General features: G+C 45.0%; 2 protein-coding genes across 3 annotated transcripts; one reads left to right on the top strand and one right to left on the bottom strand.

Annotated features, from left to right (window-relative positions):
* Positions 1-239: 239 nt before the first annotated feature.
* Positions 240-596, bottom strand: mrps6 (mitochondrial ribosomal protein S6). The gene has a single exon (XM_021564627.3). The coding sequence runs from the start codon at positions 594-596 to the stop codon at positions 240-242; it is 357 nt and encodes a 118-aa protein (XP_021420302.1).
* nolc1 (nucleolar and coiled-body phosphoprotein 1) lies at positions 242-22,306 on the top strand. 2 transcript variants are annotated; one of them, XM_021564617.3, is made up of 14 exons: positions 242-1,133; positions 1,705-1,763; positions 1,982-2,136; positions 4,557-4,642; positions 5,282-5,324; positions 5,712-5,875; positions 6,512-6,632; positions 6,795-6,884; positions 9,510-10,178; positions 14,374-15,252; positions 15,393-15,818; positions 16,241-16,365; positions 18,444-18,524; positions 20,722-22,306. In XM_021564617.3, exons 1-14 carry the CDS (start codon positions 1,023-1,025, stop codon positions 20,878-20,880), a joined length of 3,168 nt encoding a protein of 1,055 aa, XP_021420292.3. In that variant the 5' UTR covers positions 242-1,022; the 3' UTR covers positions 20,881-22,306. The 2 variants fall into 2 exon arrangements, with proteins under 2 accessions (XP_021420292.3, XP_021420296.3); XM_021564621.3 differs by having other exon boundaries at positions 18,464-18,524.
* The last annotated feature ends 1,517 nt before the right edge of the window (positions 22,307-23,823 follow it).

The following is a 23,823-nucleotide window of genomic DNA, read 5'->3' on the forward strand; positions in this document are numbered from 1 at the left end:
CTGTGTCCAAGCGGTGCCTCCCCGTTTGTCAATTTTCTTCCGTTTGGTGCCTAATGAACATGATGTGAGTCTTCCCTCGGGATGTGAAAAAACCCTGTCTTCTATTTCTAAATTGTTGGCAAGGAAGCAGAAATAGACCGGCACCCAGGCTAAAGCCTGGCTATCAAATGCGATCCACTTCTCAATGTGTCACAGAAGCTGGGCAACTAGAAATAACTCCTATGATGACCGTTCAATTTCTACACTGTGTCCTGGTGTTTAGATGCCACCGGGTGTCCGCAGCAGGGTCCATTGGAAGGCTCCGGATCATTCTTCAAGACCGTAGGCCTCACCACGTCAATGTCCCTCTCCAGATGATCCAGCAAGCCCGTGACAATACCGGGAGCAGCGTGGAAGTCAATCAGAAAGTATCCGCCGCGCGTGTGTCGCTCGTTGTGTTTCGATATCTTGTACGGTAGAAGTTTCTCTCCGAGGTTCTCCAGGCCTCTCACCACAGCGCCTCGCTCCATCAAGGTTTCCACTGTGCGCCGCAAAAGTGCCGCGGTCTCCGGCCTCTGCATGGCCTTTACAATGAGGGCAAGTTCATATCGAGGCATGATTTACAGATTGTGAAAGACAAGAACAGACAGTAATACAGTTTAAACGTCCAGACTCATACAAATGTCCTTCATTTACAATATTCCCCGGACGTCAGGTGCCATGTCGTGAGACGATTAGAGATGACGTAAAATATATACACTAGACTGTACCAAAGGTTGAGGTATGGCGCTTGAAACGTTTTACATAAGAATATCTTCATACAATACATAATAAACGTAAGTAGGGCAATGTGTAGAGCTATGTTAATTAATATTACTAGTATTGAGTAATAAATTATTATCGGACTCAAACTAAAGATTTTTTAGTTTTACCGATGTGCTTTCCGTGGTTTTTATTAATTTGGTGACGTTGTTTATTACGCGACGGCGTTTCAACGCGCATATGCGTCTTCGGCGATTTTCTTCCACACGAGCCTGGTGAAAATGGCGGAGCAAAGTTCCGTGCCGAGTGATCTTTACAAACATGTCTATTCATTTCTACTGGAGAACAAGTTTACCAAGGCTGCCCAACACTTCATCAAACAAGCTAAAGTGGTAAGTGACAATATTCCGTATCCCGTTTAGTAGTTGTTGACAATGTTGTGTACCGCTCGGTGAGCTAGTCTGCTACGCAGGAGGTGCACGCCGTGCCGAGAGAACACGTGTGACTTCAATCCACTAATAATTCGTTTTTATTAGAATACCCATTGATTATGTTAAGTTACATATTCAACTTGTAGGATGATTGCTTCTTCAACTGCCATCACATAATAACTGGACTCAACTAGATAGCTTAGCAAGTTAACGTTGAACGATTGAATAAAATGTCTGTCTGACGAGTCAGCAGGCAATGAAATACCGTGTGCGTACGCTATAACTACCTAACAAGCTAGATTAACATGTCAGGCTTTTAATGTTTATTGGGAAATGGTTATTGCTGTTCGAACATTGATCCATCATCGAAAACTACTCGTTCTAATAATACTCCTCATAATGTGTTTTATGCACTTGTTTGTAGGTAAAACATTGTTCAGAAAAAATTGGTTACATGTAAATGCCTCATGATGGCTATAAACCTGCAAAGAGAATAAAATGACTGATGTGAAATATTCTTCCTTTGCAACAGCCACCCCAGGATGAAAAAGAAGCTGCTGGTCTTCTTGACATTTTCAACTTCTGGGTGAAGTAAGTACACTCTTGTCCAGTAACTTTACAACCCAACAACGTGGCTGGCGAGAATGACTTGACATGTGTATGTTTTCAATCCCAACCTCATCTTCTCAGAGCCCTTTTTGTCGATAACTGTGGGGCTAAACCATTAAGTGCACATACCAATAAGTAACAGTTTGTTTAAATTATTTTTGAATGCCTCTCACTGCTCGGTTCGCCATTCCTTTTCTCAGGTCTCCCGAAGCTAAGAAACGCAAGGCGCTGCCCATCGGTCCTGGAGCCAGTGACAGTCCGTCTGCTAAGAAGGCAAAGACTGCCGAGAGCTCCAGTGAGGAGTCGAGCAGCGACGAGGAGGAAGCTGCAGCACCTGCCAAGGCCACACCCACAGGTACGCACTCATCTGTCCTTTTAATATATGCCATTTAGCAGAGTCTTATCAAAAGCGACAGTAGTGTGTGCATATATTTTTGTATGGGTATCCCCGGCGGTAATCGAACCCGTGGCTTTGCAAGCACCATGCTCTATCAACTGAGCCACACTGCTGAATGGAGTTATACTGGCCTGGAACAATGCTGGAAAGGACAATGCAAGCGAGAATACCTGAGCCAGCACATTATGGTCCACGTTGGCCCTATAGTGTAATACCTGAGCCAGCACATTATGGTCCACGTTGGCCCTATAGTGTAATACCTGAGCCAGCACATTATGGTCCAGGTTGGCCCTATAGTGTAATACCTGAGCCAACACATTGGTCCAGGTTGGCCCTATAGTGTAATACCTGAGCCAACACATTGGTCCAGGTTGGCTCTATAGTGTAATACCTGAGCCAACACATTGGTCCTGGTTGGCTCTATAGTGTAATACCTGAGCCAACACATTATGGTCCATGTTGGCCCTATAGTGTAATACCTGAGCCAACACATTATGGTCCACGTTGGCCCTATAGTGTAATACCTGGGCCAGCACATTATGGTCCACGTTGGCCCTATAGTGTAATACCTGAGCCAGCACATTATGGTCCACGTTGGCCCTATAGTGTAATACCTGGGCCAGCACATTATGGTCCACGTTGGCCCTATAGTGTAATACCTGAGCCAGCACATTATGGTCCACGTTGGCCCTATAGTGTAATACCTGAGCCAACACATTATGGTCCATGTTGGCCCTATAGTGTAATACCTGAGCCAACACATTATGGTCCAGGTTGGCTCTAGTGTAATACCCGAGCCAACACATTTCTGTTGAGTACATTCAGTTGTACAACTGGCTAGGTGTCCCCTTCACTTCTTCTGTGTGGTGTCTTTGCAGCAGTTCGACCGTGAAGGCCTGATTCACGGCATCTCCTCTGAACAGTGACTATTGAGATGTCTGTTACTTGAACTCTGTGAAGCATTTATTTGGGCTGCCATTTCTGAGGCTGGTAACTCTAATTAACTTATCCTCTGCCGCAGAGGTAACTCTGGGTCTTCCTTTCCTGTGGTGGTCCTCGTGAGAGCCAGTTTTATCGTAGCGCTTGATGGTTTTTGCGACTGGCACTTGAAAAAACATTCAAAGTTCTTGACATTTTCCGGATTGACTGACCTTCATGTCTTAAATTAATGATGGACTGTCGTTTCTCTTTGCTTATTTGAGCTGTTTTTGCCATAATATGGACTTGGTCTTTTACCAAATAGGGCTACCTTCAGTATACCACCCCTACCTTGTCACAACTGATTGGCTCAAACGCATTAAGAAGGAAAAATTACACAAATTAACTTTTAACAAGGTGCACCTGTTAATTCAAATGTATTCCAGGTGACTACCTCATGAAGCTGGTTGAGAGAATGCCAAGAGTGTGAAAAGCTGTCAAGGCAAAGGGTGGCTACTTTTAATAATCTAACATATATTTTGATATGTTTAACAAATATGGAATCATGTAGTAACCAAAAAGTGTTATTTCATAGTTTTGATGTCTTCACTATTCTACAATATAAAATATTGTAAACATAAATAACCCTTGAATGAGTAGGTGTGTCAACTTTTGACTGGTAGTGTGTGTGTGCGCGTTTGAAGGATTTCTACAATTCTCCAACTTTCATACCAGGCAACCCCACATGGGTTCGCGACCCCTAGTTTGAGAACCTCTGCCCCTAAACCAATATCCTACATTGCCATGGCGTTGATGGACAGAGGTGACCTTTTTATCCAGTTAAAGGCCTCAGAGGGGCCTCCCCAGTGGTGCTGTGGTCTAAGGCAGTGCTAGCTGTGTAACTGCCTGATCCTGGTTCGATACCAGGCTGTGTTGCGACCGCGAGGCCCCCCGATACCAGGCCCAACGTCATCCAGGTTTGGGGAGGGTTTCGCGGGCAGGGATGTTCTTGTCCCATCGCGTATTAGCGACACATTGGTGCAGCTTGATTCCGGTTTAAGCGTGCGTTGTCAAGAAGCAGTGCGGCTTGGCTGGGTTGTGTTTCGGAGGACGCTCGACCTTCGACTGTCCCGAGTCCGCACGGGAGTTGCAGACTGTAACTACCAATTGACTATCACGAAAAACGGGGGTAAAAAAAGGTGGACTCTGAGATATGGAAACAGCAGATTGGGTAGATTTTCACATCCACGAAGAGGTGAAGCGAAGCGCGAGGCTCAACTTCTCTGCTGTTTTGGTATCCTGGCTACGACGTTGTGAAGTGAACCCGTGCGCATGCACAGATGCTGTTAGAGCAAAAGTCTTGCATCTCGCTAATCTCAATATCTGCGGTGTTGCTCGTGGCAACGTCATTTTTACTGGGTCTACCTTTTTTAAACGGTTTCTTGATGTGTTTTCGTTAGCGGCCAAGGCTCCACGCCCTGCTAAATCAGATTCCAGCAGCAGTGATGATTCCAGTGACGAAGAGGAGGAAGAGGCTGTAGCGAAGGTACATGAGCTATGTTTTACAATTTATCATCTTGTTTATTATGTTAAAATCCCTAACCGTGTGATCTATGGTCAGGTCCACACACACTTCCCCCACCAGACATGCCACCAGGGGTCTTTTCACAGGGGTGTTTTCACAGTCTCCAGGTCCAGAACAGAGCCATGTTGCATGGCCCTCCCTTCCATCTCATGTAGTGAACAGCAAACCTGGTTTATTGAAACCGATAAAGCATCACATCACGGCATAACGCCCCCCCATGTGATCTATTGGTTGTATGTATGTGAAACTGATAGATGCACACATACACACACAAACTACATGTTAATGTTTTTAAATGTAGGCAAATTGTAAACGTCTTGTCTTTTTCGTTATGTGTAGAACCCCAGTAAGATTAGCTGTTGCCATTGTTTTTCGGGTTAATGGGGATCAAAATAAAATATCAATGTTGTTGATTTGCTATAATGGCCGACCATAACAGAGCAATGGGGGGGGGGGGGGGCTTAGTGAAGATGATGCGTGTCCTGATGACGGCATCTTGCTGTTGAGACGTTGGTTATGTTATAAAGGTGGTGTGGGGTAGGTCTGTTCTTGCAGCATTTTAAAAATTTTTTAAAATCCGTTCCTCATCTCTGCTAACAGAAACCGTCAGCAGCCAAAGTTGAGGCCAAAGCTCCTGCAGCTAGTAAGTACATTTTCAACCTTTTGGAATGAACAGGAAGTCCCGCGCACTGAACATGTTCCCAATTGCCACCTTTACCGACAACGTTTTGATCCAGAAGGATCTCTTATCGGATTCTTTTCTAGTGTCTGTCTTTAGCCCAGCACCCATTATTTTTTTATTAAGATTGTGCGTATGACCTCAAACTTTTCTACATTTTAACCTTTGTTCAACCATGAAGTCCCTTGAGACATGGAATCTCTTTAGACGGACACCCGACCAAGACAATCGCTTTACGACCACCGTGATCCCATATTTGTATCAGCGTTGTTTCCCTCGTTGTGCGGTTGCTTCTTGGATGTTACTTGTTTTGTGGTGTTGTCTTGCTGACTGTTCTTCTTTGCTCTGCAGAACGAAAGGCTCCAGCCGCGACCCCTAAGGCAGGAAAGGCTGCAGCCGCGACCCCTAAGGCAGGAAAGGCTGCAGCCGCGACCCCTAAGGCAGCAGCTCAGAAGAAGACTGCGAGCAGCAGCAGTAGTGAAGACAGCTCCAGTGAAGACGAGGCGCCCACTAAGGTACTGAAACTGATCCACAACACACAACCTCTCACCGGGGGGTCTATTCAAAAAGCCTCTCCGTGGAGGAGAGCTGATCTAGGATCTGTTCTGCCCTTTTCGGGTCATAACGACTACAGGTCGGTTGACAGAAGGGGCCTGTTCCTGAATCAGCAGTCCTATTCTGAGACTATCTGTAAATATGTGCCCAGGACTCACAAACAGGACAGGCGTCCACGTTACCATGGGAGCTGTGTTGTCAGTGACAGTCTCCCTTCCTAGGCATGGTACAGTATCTTCTTGATCTAACAAAAGTCTTGTGTGCCACTGTCATACGATGCCGGTATGGAAGAAGGAACATTAGCTATATATTGTGGAGTAAATGTGTGTTTTGGGGGGGGTTAGATGAGAAATGAAGACTCAGTCAACCGTAAAACTAAGTCATTACACATCTTCATGAAAAAAATCTACAATGTACACATTAGAACGAAAATACCAAGGCACACTTCATATTTGGCGGGATTTTTTTTTAAATGTCTTGTTTCAGCATGTCCTCAATGATAATTAAAACCACATGTGCAGCTGCTACGTCTTCAGACTGTCTACACAATGTAGTTAGTGATACCTTGACCTCCTAGACTGACTCTCGCCCAACAGACCCCGGTGAAACCTCCTGGCCCTGTCAAGACCCCTCCAGCGAAGGACAGTAGTTCCTCGGACAGCAGCGATGACAGCAGCGATGATGAGGAGGAGGAGAAGAAGAAGAAGAAAGTGTCAGGTAACGAACTACTGTTTGTACTTAGGGACGGATTCCCTGACATAGTTTATTTTAAGACTAAACTCAAATGAAGTGTTTTGTAGTCCAAGACCCAGCTACATCTGTCTGGGAAACCGGCCCTGAGTGCTGTCCTGGTATCTGACACCTCGTTATTCTCCTCAGCTAAAACAGTCAAAACCACCCCAGCCAAGACTGTGACCCCCAAAGCTGCTGCAGCTGCTAAGAAGGCAGAGTCCAGCTCTGAGAGCACAGGTAGGTTCTAGACCTAGTTTCTAAAGGCTATAGGTTATATATGTTGTAGACCTTGGTTCTAAAGGTTCTAGACCTAGTTTCTAAAGGCTATAGGTTATATCTGTTGTAGACCTTGGTTCTAAAGGTTCTAGACCTAGTTTCTAAAGGCTATAGGTTATATCTGTTGTAGACCTTGGTTCTAAAGGTTCTAGACCTAGTTTCTAAAGGCTATAGGTTATATCTGTTGTAGACCTTGGTTCTAAAGGTTCTAGACCTAGTTTCTAAAGGCTATATCTGTTGTAGACCTTGGTTCTAAAGGTTCTAGACCTAGTTTCTAAAGGCTATATCTGTTGTAGACCTTGCTTCTAAAGGTTCTAGACCTAGTTTCTAAAGGCTATAGGTTATATCTGTTGTAGACCTTGCTTCTAAAGGTTCTAGACTAGAGAAATGGTAAACACGACACGTTGTACATCTTCAGACGGGCGAAAGGGAAGATTGAAGAATTAGGTTGCGCTGTTCGACATTCTGATTTGTTTACATCCTTCAAAATAAAAGTCCCAATATGATAGATCACTATACATTTGTATTTCGGTAGAACTTTATATTTTATGAATTTGATCGAAGTCGTGTTGGGGAAAAGTGACATATAGAGAAAACCACTAGCAGGAGGGAAGCCACTGTCCACACAAGACGGTGAAGACCCACATCATCCTAAAGTCTTGTTGTTTTAACCTCTCTAGGGTAGGGGGACAGTCACGTCTCACTTGGCCAAAAGCCAGGGAAAATGCCAGATTCAAATAAAATGATATTAAAAATCACATTTTCATTAAATCACACATGTAAGATACTAAATTAAAGCTACACTCGTTGTGAATCCAGCCAACGTGTCAGATTTTCGGCAAACGCATAAGATGCTACTATCTGATGATAGCACAACAGTCAACAAAGAGTAGCATATTTCAACCCTGCAGGCGCTACACAAAACGCAGAAATATAATATAAAACATGCCTTACCTTTGACGAGCTTCTTTTGTTGGTACTCCAATCTGTCCCATAAACATCACAAATGGTCCTTTTGTTCGATTAATTCAGTCCATATATGTCCAAAATGTCCATTTATTTGGCGCCATGCGTCCACTCGCCCTATATGGTCTCTTACAGCCATTCTCCAATGGAAATGCCTAAAAAGACGTCACAATGCTGCAGACACCTTGGGGAAAACGTAAGCTGACTCCTAGCTCCTTCACAGCCGTATAAGGAGTCATTGGCATGAGGCGGTTTCAAAAAATGCGGCACTTCCTGATTGGATTTTTATCTGGGTTTCGCCTGTAACATCAGTTCTGTGGCACTCACAGACAATATCTTTGCAGTTTTGGAAACGTCAAACTAGCTAACCACTAGCAGCCGTGAAATGCATCACGTTACCTTAACTAGCTAACCACTAGCAGCCGTGAAACACATCACATTACCTTAACTAGCTAACCACTAGCAGCCGTGAAACACATCACATTACCTTAACTAGCTAACCACTAGCAGTCGTGAAACGCATCACATACTAGCAGTTCATCACATTACCTTAACTAGCTAACCACTAGCAGCTGTGAAACACATCACATTACCTTAACATACTAGCAGTTCAGCACATTACCTTAACTAGCTAACCACTAGCAGCCCTGAAATGCATCACATTAACTAGCTAACCACTAGCAGCCGTGAAACACATCACGTTACCTAGCTAACCACTAGCGGCTGTGAAACACATCACGTTACTAGCAGTTCAGCACATTTCTTTTACTGTGAAAGACAATATCTACCTTTACCAGCATAGTAGACATTGAACGTCTATAACCAAACTGGTTAAAACTCTGTCGTTGGCTGACGATAGCTATAGCTAGCCACGTGCTAACATGAGTGTTACTACTAGCAGCAGTAAACCCAGATGATGGTGAACACAACCGTTGGCTACCACGATATCCTGCACGTTACATCGGCCAATAAAGATCAGGAAGTAGAGCAAATCATAAAGACACGTCTTGAAATATGCAAAATGTACAGTGTTCTGTTGGAGGAGTTGTTGCTAGCTTATTCCATCGCCAAACACCACGCTAAATGTGTGTGCGCGTGTGGGGGACAGTTGGTTTTGAATGATCTGGTGCACTTAGCCAACAATCTATATTTGTTTATCTACTAGCAACATAACATGATACGTTTTATGGGCACTTTAGTACCTACTTACCGAAGTGAGGCCTGTATATGACTGAAGCGCCAGGGGTTCACTAGTCTGTCCGACGCAATAAGACTTTATTCCCGTCTACTTGCATTTCAACCAAACATGCCGGCACACTGCCGCCAGCACCAGGCCGGTAGTCCTTGACGTCAAAGCCGCAGCGTCTTGTACGTTTTGATTTATTGATAAATGTCATGCAAATAACTAAAATAGGAAGTGTTTTTGTTAACTTTTGCATAAAGACTGTTTAGATGGAGTATCGTCAATCTACGTTAGATTTGTGGAAATATGTTGTGCAACCTGTCCTTAAAATTATTTTTTTTTAAATGACGAGCCACTACTACATCTGTTTTACCTGAGTTGAGGTGTTTTGATTTTAAAGTGAACAGTTTCATTGATTCTTCTCTTTTTCCTCTTAGACTCCAGCTCTGAAGAAGAAGTAGCAGCAAAGAAGCCAGCAGCTAAGGCTACCCCAGCTAAGGCTACCCCAGCTAAGGCTACCCCAGCTAAGGCTACCCCAGCTAAGGCTACCCCAGCTAAGGCTACCCCAGCTAAGGCTACCCCAGCTAAGGCTACCCCAGCTAAGGCTAAGCCAGCAGAAGACTCTGACTCCAGCTCTGAGGATGAAGAAGAGGCTAAGAAGCCAGAAGTAATAAGGGTTAAGTCCACAGCTGTCAAAGTAACGGTTACCCCTGCCAAGGAAGACTCTTCCTCAGACTCCAGCTCAGAGGAGGAGGAAGAGGAGGAGAAGGGTTCGAAGACGGTGAAAGTGGCGCCAGCTACAGCAACCGTAACGGTGGCAGAGGTGAAGGAGCGGGGGGCCAAGACTGTGACTGTAGCGGGGGCCAAGGCTACTGTGAAGGTGGTGGACGGCGACTCCTCTTCCTCGAGCTCAGAGGATGACGAAGAGGGGACGGTGAAAGCAGCACCAGCTAAGGCGACTCCTACCGTGACCCGAGGCAAGGCTGCTGAATCCTCCTCAGACTCTGACTCGAGCTCAGAAGATGAGGAAGAGGCTAAAAAACCAGCAGCCAAGGTGACTCCAGCGAAGACTGCCCCAGCTAAGAAATCAGACTCTTCCAGCTCTGGTAAGACATTTAATACAAGTTGGCGAGGCTGTAAGATGGAGTCATTTTAGAATGCATCCCAGATCTCTTTGTGCTGAAATAAGTTGGCAAGAGGCCACAAACAGATCTGTGACTCGGTGTTAGAGACAAATGAACTTTTTTTTACTATTATACACGGGTTATGTTACAAACGTTAAGCCGTCCAGTAAATTGCGACTCATTCCCGCCGGTTGGGCCCCTCTGTGGCCATAAGCGAACCGGAAAACGCTCGTCCCGAGGCGGCGCCCCTAGTGGCCGTGGACATTAATGCAGGGAAACTCAAATCAGTTTTACCTCATTTCTATCAGCATGTTATATGTGCAACCAGAGGGGGGAAAACTATAGATCACCTTTACACCTTTACAGAGGTGGCGCCCCTAGTGGCCGGGGACATTAATGCAGGGAAACGCAAATCAGTTTTACCTCATTTCTACCAGCATGTTAAATGTGGAACCAGAGGGGGAAAAACTCTGGACCACCTTTACACCTTTACAGAGGTGGCGCCCTTAGTGGCCGTGGACATTAATGCAGGGAAACTCAAATCAGTTTTACCTAATTTCTACCAGCATGTTAAATGTGCAACCAGAGGGGGAAAAACCTCTAGACCACCTTTACACCTTTACAGAGGTGGCGCCCCTAGTGGCCGGGGACGTTAATGCAGGGAAACTCAAATCAGTTTTACCTCATTTCTACCAGCATGTTAAATGTGGAACCAGAGGGGGAAAAACTCTGGACCACCTTTACAGAGGTGGCGCCCCTAGTGGCCGTGGACATTAATGCAGGGAAACTCAAATCAGTTTTACCTCATTTCTACCAGCATGTTAAATGTGCAACCAGAGGGGGAAAAACCTCTAGACCACCTTTACAGAGGTGGCGCCCCTAGTGGCCGGGGACGTTAATGCAGGGAAACTCAAATCTGTTTTACCTAATTTCTACCAGCATGTTATATGTGCAACCAGAGGGGGAAAAAACCTCTAGACCACCTTTACAGAGACATGTACAAAGCTCTCCCTCCATGTGGCAAATTTGATCATAATTCTATCCTCCTGATTCCTGCTTACAAGCAACAATTGGTGCGGCTAGTGGTTAGAGCGTTGGACTAGTAACCGGAAGGTTGCAAGTTCAAATCCCGAGCTGACAAGGTTGACGAAGATCTGTCGTTCTGCCCCTGAACAGGCAGTTAACCCACGGTTCCTAGGCCGTCATTGAGAATAAGAATTTGTTTCTAACTGACTTGCCTAGTTAAATTAAGGTTTCAATGGCCTCAGTCATTGGCTTTATCAGTAAGTGCATCGAGGACGTCGTCCCCACGGTGAGCGGTGGTAGGCACTTTCTTTTTCTTCTTTTTAAAAAAATTAATAATTTTACCCCTTTTTCTCAACAATTTCGTGGTATATGTTTTTAGTAGCTACTATCTTGTCTCATCGCTACAACTCCCGTACGGGCTCGGGAGAGACGAAGGTTGAAGGTCATGCGTCCTCCGATACACAACCCAACCAAGCCGCATCCAACCCGGAAGCCAGCCGCACCAATGTGTCAGAGGAAACACTGTGCACCTGGCAACCTTGGTTACAGGATTCGCTGGTGCGCGATGAGACAAGGACATCCCTACCGACCAAGGCCTCCCTAACCTGGACGACGCTATAGGCCAATTGTGCGTCGCCCCACGGACCTCCCGGTCGCAGCCGGTTGCGACAGAGCCTGGGCGCGAACCCAGGGACTCTGATGGCACAGCTGGCGCTGCAGTACAGCGCCTTTAACCACTGCGCCACCCGGGAGGCTCAAACAGCACTTTCGTGCATTTTGCCAGCAGCTCTGCTGTTTATGACTTCAAGCCTATCAACTCCCGAGTTTAGGCTGCTGTAACCGATGTGAAATGGGTGCGCACTAATAGCGGTTCAAACGTCACTCGCTCTGAGACTTGGAGTAGTTGTTCCCCTTGCTCTGCATGGGCCGCGGCTTTTGTGGAGCGATGGGTAACGATGCTTCGAGGGTGGCTGTTGTCGACGTGTTCCTGTTTCGAGCCCAGGTAAGGGCGAGGAGAGGGACGGAAGCTATACTGTTACACTGGAAATACTATAGTACCTATTAGAACATCCAATAGTCACAGGTGTATGAAATACAAATGGTATAGAGAGAAATAGTCCTATAATAACTACAACCTAAAACTTCTTACCTGGGAATATTGAAGACTCGTGTTAAAAGGAACCACCAGCTTTCATATGTTCTCATGTTCTGAGCAAGGAACTTAAACGTTAGCTTTTTTTACATGGCACATATTGCACTTTTACTTTCTTCTCCAACACTTTGTTTTTGCATTATTCATTATGTATTAGATTACGTTTAAAATAAGTGTTCATTCAATATTGACGTAATTGTCATTATTACAAATATACATATTAGAATCGGTCGATTTAATCGGTATCTGCTTTTTTGGGTCCTCCAATAATCGGTATCGGCGTTGAAAAGTCGTAATCGGTCGACATCTAGTCTGTAATACCAGCATGTTTCATGCAGACCACCATAGTCCCTGTGCCCAAGAACACGAAGGTAACCTGACTAAACCTGACTAACGAAGGTAACCTGCCTAAATGACTACCGACCCGTAGCGCTCTCGTCTGTAGCAATGAAAGGCTGGTCATGGCTCACATCAACACCATTATCCCAGAAACCTAGACCGACGGCAATTTGCAAACAGCCCCAACAGATCCACAGGTTACATCTCTATTGCACTCCACACTGCCCTTTCTCACCTGGACAAAAGGAACACCTATGTGAGAATGCTATTCTTTGACTACAGCTCAGTGTTCAACACCATAGTACCCTCAAAGCTCCTCACTAAGCTAAGGACCCTGGGACAAAACGCCTCCCTCTGCAACTGGATCCTGGACTTCCTGACGTGCCGCCCCCTGCTGGTGTTAAGGGTAGGGAACAACACATCCGCCACGCTGATCCTCAACATGGGGGCCCCTCAGGGGTGCGTGATTAGTCCCCTCCTGTACCCCCTGTTCATTCAAGACTACATGGCCAGGCACGACTCCACAACACCGCTAGGCCTGATCACCGACAACGACGAGACAGCCTATAGGGAGGTCAGAGACCTGGTCGTGTGGTGCCAGGACAACAACATCCTCAACGTGATCAAGACAAAGGAGATTGTGGACTACAGGAAAAGGACCGAGAATGCCCCCATTCTCATCGACGGGGCTGTAGTGGAGCAGGTTGAGATCACCAACAAACTGAAATGGTCCATTACACGAAGACTGTCGTGAATAGGGCACAACAAAGTCTATTCCCCCTCAGGAAACTGAAAAGATTTGGCATGGGTCCTCAGATCCTCAAAAAGGTTCTACAATTGCACCATCGAGAGCATCCTGACTTGTTGCGTCACTGCCTGATATGGCAACTGCTCAGCCTCCGACCGCAAGACACTACAGCGGGTAGTGCGTATAGCCCAGTACATCACTTGGGCCAAGCTTCCTGCCATCCAGGACCTCTATACCAGGCGGTGTCAGAGGAAGGCCCTAAAAATTCAGGCTCCAGTCACCCTAGTCATAGACTGTTCTCTTTGCTACAGCTTTGCAAGTGGTACCTGGAGCACCAAGTCAAGGTCGAAAAGGTTTCTAAACAGCTTCTTCTCCAAGGCCGTAAGACTCCTGACCAACTAATCAAAGGGCTACCCAGACCCCTCTTTTACACTGCTGCTACTCTGTTTATGATCTATGCATAGTCACTTTAACTTGACCTACATGTACATATTACCTCGACTAACCGGTGTTAGCCGTTGATGTTGTTCTTCAAAAACGAAGACGCCGAAGCAAATCAGGAGGAGAAAAAATAGATTTATTTGAAAAGGACAAATCGTAGATGTTATGCTGGGAGGGAGATGTTCAGTCTCCCCTGTCCTCAGTCCTTGCTTCTGTTCTCACTCTGCACCAGTTGGATACATTTCAGTCTGACACCGGAAAAAGGTTGTCTTAACCTGTTAAGAAAATATTTTCTGCTCGTTGTTTGGCACTGAGTAACATCCACAGAAAATCACAGTTAAGTGTTACATAGCACTCGGGGGGGATTAGAATTTAGGTCTTGGCTTAGACTGTCAAACAAACTCACATTTTATTTAACTGAATCTACCATTTTTTAAATGCTGTAATGTTCGCACCTGTCTGTCCTGTAGACTCTGACAGCAGTTCTGAGGACGAGACGCCAGCTAAACCTGCTGCAGCTGCTCCCAAGGCCCCAGCCAAGGCTGCTACAGAAAACAGCTCGGACTCCGACTCTTCTTCTGAAGATGACGAACCCCCAGCTAAGAAGGCTACCCCAGCCTCTGTTGCTAAATCAGCTTCCAAACCAGCAACCCCGGTTCCTAAATCAGCTTCCAAACCAGCCACCCCAGTTACTAAACCAGCTGCTACAGAAAACAGCTCGGACTCCGACTCTTCTTCTGAAGATGACGAACCCCCAGCTAAGAAGGCTACCCCAGCCTCTGTTGCTAAATCAGCTTCCAAACCAGCAACCCCGGTTCCTAAATCAGCTTCCAAACCAGCAACCCCAGTTCCTAAACCAGCCTCCAAACCAGCCACCCCGGTTACTAAACCAGCTGCAGCGGAGAGCAGCTCGGACTCCGACTCTTCTTCTGAAGATGAGGATGAGGCCGTAGCTAAGAAGGCTACCTCTAAACCAGCCAAACCAGTGGTGACTAAATCAGCCTCTAAAACAGCCACCCCAGTGGTGACTAAATCAGCCCCAGCCAAGGCAGCAGCCGAGAGCAGCTCCGATTCAGACAGCTCGGACTCGGAGGACCAGGCTGCTGCTACGAAGAAGACCACCCCCAAACCTGCAGCCAAGAGTCCTGCCGTCAAGACACCGGCTAAAGCTGCAGAGTCGTCATCGTCCGAGGAGAGTAGCTCTGAGGAAGAGGAGGCCAGTAAAAAGACTGTGAAACCCGCTGCCGCCCCCAAGACCGCCCCCAAGACCACCCCCAAGACCACCGCAGCAGCCAGACCTAAAGCCAAGGAGGACAGCAGCTCTTCAGATGACTCCAGTGATGAAGAGGGTAAGAAGATTCACACATTATCTCTCATACTTATGTGTAGGTGTATTTTTGTTGTTGTGTATCTTTCATATTTTGTGAATAAGCATTAAGCGTTGTATTTTTATACATATGACAACTAAATTGAACTTTGAACCTTGCAGCAGCGCCCAAACCAGCAGCAGTGAAGGCTACAACACCAGCCTCGGCTAAAAAGGCAGCCGAAAGCAGCTCCGACTCTTCCGACAGTTCCGACTCGGAGGTGGAGACCGAGGCCGCCAAGGCGACGCCCGCTAAGCCTGCTCTGACCAATGGAAAGCCAGCTACACCCAAAGCAACCACCTCTGCAGTCAAGGCAACGAAACCGACCAAGGCTGCCGAGTCTTCCTCTTCCGAGGAGAGTAGCTCTGAGGAAGAGGAGGCCAGTAAAAAGTCTGTGAAACTCACCCCCAAGACCACCCCCAAGACCACCCCCAAGACTACCCCCAAGACCACCCCAGCAGCTAAAACCAAGGAGGCCAGCAGCTCATCAGACGACTCTTCTTCGTCTGAAGAAGAAGGGGCAGCAGTCACCACTCCCATCGCTAACGGTGAGTTTTGAACGCCACTAAAAAGGTAACGTCTGGAAACTGTTCAGTGGTCATTTTAAACTCATGATATTTACCCAATTTGATTCTTGACAATTATAGCTTTTAAATGCCTCATAAGCCTTAGTACAACTGTATTGTGTTGAGTGCTATCTTAATGGCCTACACATTGGAGCCATTTACCAAGAGAAGGAAAAATGGCCCATGTTTTGCAGCAAGGCTAATTATCACGCTACAATTCAATTACTTGAAAAGTCATCCTTGCTTGAATTGGTTCCATTGTTTTATAGTTGTATTGCCCTTTTTTAAAAAATTGATTATTGGGTTAGTTTAATTTCTTATAACCAGGATTGTTTTTTATGTAACTGGATAGATTGACAAGAAGGATATTTTTCCTCATTTATCCCTCTTCTCTCCCTCCACAGGCATTGTAAACGGTAAGAGAAAAAAGGATGGAGAAGCCTCAGAGGACGAGGAAGAATTAACGACACCTAAAAATAAGAAAACAACAACAACAACACCACAGACGTTCCCCAAAGTCTCTAAGAAGGTGAGAACAGAACAGAGACTGGCTAGCGCTTGGCTTGTATAACTATAAAATACTTATCATTTGTTGGTTTGGTATTTATTGTATATGGTAAATAAACTTTGACATGGTGTCAGACTTAGTATACAGAAATAGATGTTGCATTTCTGTACCACAGAGATACTTTTCTGTACAGTGCCTTGGGAAAGTATTCAGACCCCTTGACTTTTTCCACATTTTATTACGTTACAGCCTTATTCTAAAAATGTATTTAAATCGTTTTTTTCCCCTCGTCAATCTACCTCATAACGATAAAGCAAAAACAGGTTTGGACATATTTGCTAATTTCTAAAGAAATTAAAAACAACTTTTACTTAAGTATTTATCTCTGCAGATCCTATCAAGCTCTGTCAGGTTGGATGGGAGCGTTGCTGCGCAGCTATTTTCAGGTTTATTCAGAGATACGCTTGTCCACTCAAGGACATTTCAAGACCACTCCTGCCTTTGTCTTCTTGGCTGTGTGCTGACAGATGGCGCTGAAGGAGATGCCTGCCATTTTACAGGCTCCTAACCAATTGTGTTTTTGCCTTATTTGCAACTTATTTTGTACGTAATGTTTCTGCCACCGTCTCTTATGACGGAAAAAAGCTTCTAGATATCAGGACATTGATTTACTCACCTCGTACTGGACGAAGATTATTTTCTTGAATGTGTCAGACGAGACACCCGACATGGGCCTAATCCCTGTCCTTCTCCCGAAGAAGAGACTGAGATATCGGGAACGTAGGTCGGGGGTGCCTGGTAAGGATCCGACGGCGAGTGAGTAATCCCCCTCTACCATCAGTCCTATTAGCAAACGTGCATTCACTGGATAACAAAATGGATGAGCTCCGCTCAAGACTATTGTTAGCAGTTGATGTTATTCTTCAGTAACACGAGGAAAATCAGGGGGAGGTAAATAGGTTTATTCAAAGAGAACAAATCATGCTGGGAGGTAGATGATCATTCTCCCCTGTCCTCAGTGATTCTCTCCACAGAACAAAGGAACAGGATGTAGTTTATAACCCACACGCTATTGCGGTACCCACACTGACTCTGTACCGGTACCCACACTGACTCTGTACCGGTACCCACACTGACTCTGTACCGGTACCCACACTGACTCTGTACCGGTACCCCCTGTATATAGCCTCCACATTGACTCTGTACCGGTACACCCTGTATATAGCCTCCACATTGACTCTGTACCGTAATACCCTGTATATAGCCTCCACACTGACTCTGTACCGGTACCCCCTGTATATAGTCTCCACATTGACTCTGTACTGGTACCCCCTGTATATAGTCTCCACATTGACTCTGTACCGGTACACCCTGTATATAGCCTCCACACTGACTCTGTACCGGTACACCCTGTATATAGTCTCCACATTGACCCTGTACCGTAACACCCTGTATATAGCCTCCACATTGACTCTGTACCGTAACACCCTGTATATAGCCTCCACATTGACTCTGTACCGTAACACCCTGTATATAGCCTCCACATTGACTCTGTACCGTAACACCCTGTATATAGCCTCCACATTGACTCTGTACCGTAACACCCTGTATATAGCCTCCACATTGACCCTGTACCGTAACACCCTGTATATAGCCTCCACATTGACTCTGTACCGTAACACCCTGTATATAGCCTCCACATTGACTCTGTACCGTAACACCCTGTATATAGCCTCCACATTGACTCTGTACCGTAACACCCTGTATATAGCCTCCACACTGACTCTGTACCGGTACCCACACTGACTCTGTACCGGTACCCACACTGACTCTGTACCGGTACCCACACTGACTCTGTACCGGTACCCACACTGACTCTGTACCGGTACCCATTTTAACCCATTTTAGAATAAGGCTGTAACGTAACAAAAAGTCAAGGGTTCTGAATACTTCCCTAAGGAACTCTATACGTGCCAGGTGTTTGATGGGTCGATACAGAACCGAGGTGCGTTGTGGAACTAACTGGTCTGCGTCAGTGTCAAATATGGACTAAACTTGACTCCTAAATTCCCTGTTTGACCCGTCTGTCCCTCCTAAAGATCAATGTACCTTTCCGTAGAATAAGAGAGGAGGAAATTGATGTGGATAACCGACTGGCTGACAACTCCTTCGACGCCAAGGTGAGAACTACACTCGCCTTTGTCTGTCTACTATAGAAATTACAAATGGGGCTCAAACTTGATTCAGTTGCAATTTGTGTAATTATTTCCTTTATAACACAATGTACCAAGAACACACATTATGGCTCTGTGTACTAAGCCCTTCATTTAAACACACATTACAGCTCTCTGTGTACTAAGCCCTTCATTTAAACACCATTACAGCTCTCTGTGTACTAAGCCCTTCATTTAAACACACATTACAGCTCTCTGTGTACTAAGCCCTTCATTTAAACACCATTACAGCTCTCTGTGTACTAAGCCCTTCATTTAAACACACATTATGGCTCTGTGTACTAAGCCCTTCATTTAAACACACATTACAGCTCTCTGTGTACTAAGCCCTTCATTTAAACACCATTACAGCTCTCTGTGTACTAAGCCCTTCATTTAAACACCATTACAGCTCTGTGTACTAAGCCCTTCATTTAAACACACATTACAGCTCTCTGTGTACTAAGCCCTTCATTTAAACACCATTACAGCTCTGTGTACTAAGCCCTTCATTTAAACACCATTACAGCTCTGTGTACTAAGCCCTTCATTTAAACACACATTACAGCTCTCTGTGTACTAAGCCCTTCATTTAAACACCATTACAGCTCTCTGTGTACTAAGCCCTTCATTTAAACACCATTACAGCTCTCTGTGTACTAAACCCTTCATTTAAACACCATTACAGCTCTCTGTGTACTAAGCCCTTCATTTAAACACCATTACAGCTCTGTGTACTAAGCCCTTCATTTAAACACCATTACAGCTCTCTGTGTACTAAGCCCTTCATTTAAACACACATTACAGCTCTCTGTGTACTAAACCCTTCATTTAAACACCCATTACAGCTCTCTGTGTACTAAGCCCTTCATTTAAACACCATTACAGCTCTCTGTGTACTAAGCCCTTCATTTAAACACCATTACAGCTCTCTGTGTACTAAGCCCTTCATTTAAACACCATTACAGCTCTCTGTGTACTAAGCCCTTCATTTAAACACCATTACAGCTCTCTGTGTACTAAGCCCTTCATTTAAACACACATTACAGCTCTCTGTGTACTAAGCCCTTCATTTAAACACCATTACAGCTCTCTGTGTACTAAGCCCTTCATTTAAACACCATTACAGCTCTCTGTGTACTAAGCCCTTCATTTAAACACCATTACAGCTCTGTGTACTAAGCCCTTCATTTAAACACCATTACAGCTCTCTGTGTACTAAGCCCTTCATTTAAACACCATTACAGCTCTGTGTACTAAGCCCTTCATTTAAACACCATTACAGCTCTCTGTGTACTAAGCCCTTCATTTAAACACACATTACAGCTCTGTGTACTAAGCCCTTCATTTAAACACACATTACAGCTCTGTGTACTAAGCCCTTCATTTAAACACACATTACAGCTCTGTGTACTAAGCCCTTCATTTAAACACCATTACAGCTCTCTGTGTACTAAGCCCTTCATTTAAACACCATTACAGCTCTGTGTACTAAGCCCTTCATTTAAACACCATTACAGCTCTGTGTACTAAGCCCTTCATTTAAACACCATTACAGCTCTGTGTACTAAGCCCTTCATTTAAACACCATTACAGCTCTCTGTGTAGAAACATTATTGGTAATATTTATTCACTCAAGTGAAGGGCATTTAAACATTTAATTTAATTTTTAAATCTAACAAGTAATTTCTGGGTAATGATTTAAATACCTTACTGTGATTGGTTAAAATTCTAAATGGTCAAAAAAGAGAAACGAACAGCTTCTTGGCAAAGATCGAGTTTCCAATTTAGCTGGGAGGGGAGAACTGAAAACGAGTTATTGGCCGAGAGCTTTGGAACTCTTTTCTTATTGGTCTATTAACTAATTTACCGCATTGTGATGTCACTAGGCAGACAAACGTCATCCTACCGACACAGGCTGAAATTTTAAGGACGTCTTTTCAAATAACACTAAAAGGGCATTATCATTTCACAGCATTATTCCAACCTTATGTACAATGTTTTAAATCATTCACAATGTTCACGTTCACATCTTAGCTTGCACTAATTTCCAGTGCTTGTTCCTAAAACTCATAGTAAAAGCTGTACAGTAGTTATGGATCGACAGTCGTCAACATGTCATGATTGGCTAGACGGGTTCTGACCGTCTCTGTGTTCTCCTCAGCGCGGGTCGGATGGAGACTGGGGCCAGAGAGCCAATGACGTGCTCCGCTTCACCAAAGGGAAGTCCTTCCGTCACGAGAAGACCAAGAAGAAGAGGGGTAGCTACTGTGGAGGAGCCATCTCCCAGTCCGTCAACTCCATCAAGTTCGACAGCGACTGAGAACCTAGTCATCGTTTGTCACTACCCCTCTTCCTCCCCTCTCGACCCAGGACTATCTGAGGACCAGGACGGTCTGCCCCCCTCCCCATCCCCCGACTTCCCCCTCAGCAGAAACCTGACTGAGCTGAAGATCGTGAACTGAACTAGAGCTGAGACTGCTGCACTCACATAAGTGGCGGGTGATTTGTAGTTCGTACGTCTGTGTTAAACCAGTCCTTTTAAAATGCACATTTCTGTAATGGCGGAATGACGCTGTAGAAGTGGAGACTAGCTTTCCTTGAAATGGCACCCAGTCAAGACACCTCCCCTGCAGCCTTTCTTATGTCCTAAACGGCACCCTATTCCCTAAGTAGTGCACTACTTTTGACCTGATCGAAAGTAGTACACTACGTAGGGAATAGGGTGCCGTTTAGGACAGAAGAAAGGCTGCAGGTGAGGTGTCTTGGCTTGTCTCCCCTTGTGCCTTCAGGACGGATCACGAAGGATTCATGTACATCATATAGCCACCAGGTGGCGGTAGTCAGCCACCAATTCAGTTAAATATCAAGTCAAACTGTTTTCAGATTTCATTTCTCTCTCGGCCACTTAATATGTTGCTCGTTGTGAAATTGTTAGCCTGGATCTCACACATTCTGTCCAGTGATATTTTTTTCTCTCTTTTCTCCCCCAGTCGTAAATTTAAATTCTGTTTCTTGTTTATTGCAGTTTGCATTGCGGGGAAAAGGGTTATTCGTTTTGATTTTTGTGTTGTCAGGAAAATGACTGTTTTTGTATGGAACATGCAGACCTGTGGGTTTTGTTTTTGAGGGTTGAATGAAATGATCTTTTAGTTTCTCTTTTGGTATGATTTATTATGGTGTGGATATTTCGTAGTGGGTGCGTTCCAGGCTGACTACATTTGCAGTGGCCTACCAGATCACACGCCCCTGGATAAGGATTCAACCACTGCAATGTAGTCAGCCTGGAACGCACCCGTTTTAGATCAGTATTTACGTTTTTTTTTTTTAGCCTGGGAGTATCAGGGATCATCCAACTGTTATTACAAGCTGCAGTCTAAAAATAACTTCCTGGGTCGCGTTCAGTAGGATGTACTGAAACAAAACGTTTTGAAACGGTAAACTCCGTTTCTAAAAATACATTTAAAAAGTAATTCTGTTGTGCTTACTGAACAGGATCTGGTTGCATCTGAAATGGTACCCCGTTCACTAGTAAGTAGTGTACTGTAGGGAATACACTGCCATTTCAGATGTGATGTTGATTCCTGCTGAAGTCAAAACTGCCAGCCTATTGGTTTGGTGGTTCATTGGTTCAGCAGCCAACCAACCACAAGTTGTTTTTAATTTTGTGAATTTTCAATTTCCTGTTTCTAGTCTTATTTTCTTATTGAGTATTGTTACTACTTGAATAAAATACCTAGTTGTTCCAATCTCTGTCCTTCCTCCCTCCACATTTAGAAGCTGTCTTTTTCCTTTCACTTAGGAACGTAGAGTACAAATGAATTCAAACATACATTAAATAGAACCAACATGGAAATAACCCAGAAGGCCAATTTTTTTATTTTACTTAACCTTGTCCTCTAGGTTACTGAATCTCTTTTCTACTGCAGTTTGCTACTCAATTAATGCACTTTGGTTGAAGAGGAATGAGGTAGAGAGCCCTTTGCATATTTTTAACTAGGGCCCAAGGAAGCAAACATTACTTCCCTTTTTAGCATACCTAAAAATACAAAATAAATTAAATACCTTTTATTTAGCTACGCAAGTCAGTTTAAGAGCAAATTGTTATTTACAATGACGGTCTAGGAACAGTGGGTTAACTGCCTTGTTCAGAACGACAGATTTGTACCTTGTCAGCTCGGGGATTCAATCTAGTAACCTTGGCCCTACACTCTAACCACTAGGCTACCTGCCGTCCCTACACTCTAACCACTAGGCTACCTGCCGTCCCTACACTCTAACCACTAGGCTACCTGCCGTCCCTACACTCTAACCACTAGGCTACCTGCCGTCCCTACACTCTAACCACTAGGCTACCTGCCGTCCCTACACTCTAACCACTAGGCTACCTGCCGTCCCTACACTCTAACCACTAGGCTACCTGCCGTCCCTACACTCTAACCACTAGGCTACCTGCCGTCCCTACACTCTAACCACTAGGCTACCTGCCGTCCCTACACTCTAACCACTAGGCTACCTGCCGTCCCTACACTCTAACCACTAGGCTACCCGCCGTCCCTACACTCTAACCACTAGGCTACCCGCCGTCCCTACACTCTAACCACTAGGCTACCTGCCGTCCCTACACTCTAACCACTAGGCTACCTGCCGTCCCTACACTCTAACCACTAGGCTACCTGCCGTCCCTAAAGTGTATAGGTTGGATACACCGTTATAATAAATAAATACATTTTTTTTTCAAACTAATATTCAGGCCCTAAAATGGATTAAATCTACACACAATACCACATAAAGCAAAAACAGGTTTTTAGAAATGTTTGCAAAAGTATTAAAAAAATAACAAAATAGAATTTACATGAGTATTCCGATCATTTACTCAGTACTTTGTTGATGCACTTTTGGCAGTGATTACAGCCTTGAATCTTTTTGGGTATGACACTACAAGCTTGGCACACCTGGGGTGTTTCTCCCATTCTTTTCTGCAGATCCTCTCAACCTCTGTCATGGGGAGTGGGGATGGGGAGTGTCGCTGCACAGCTGTTTTCAGGTCTCTCCTGAGATGTTCGATCGGGTTCAAGTCTGAGCTCTGGCTGGGCCACTCAAGGACATTGAGACTTGTCCTGAAGCAACTCCTGCGTTGTCTTGGCTGTGTGCTTAGGGTCGTTGTCCTGTTGGAAGGTGAACCCTCCCCCTAGTCTGATGTCCTGAGTGCTCTGGAGCAGGTTTTCACCATGGATCTCTGTACTTTTCTCCGTTCATCTTTCCA

The sequence above is a fragment of the Oncorhynchus mykiss genome, chromosome 16 (genome assembly GCF_057628025.1).
Source record: "Oncorhynchus mykiss isolate SJ-2025 chromosome 16, ASM5762802v1, whole genome shotgun sequence".
Lineage (NCBI taxonomy): Eukaryota > Metazoa > Chordata > Actinopteri > Salmoniformes > Salmonidae > Oncorhynchus > Oncorhynchus mykiss.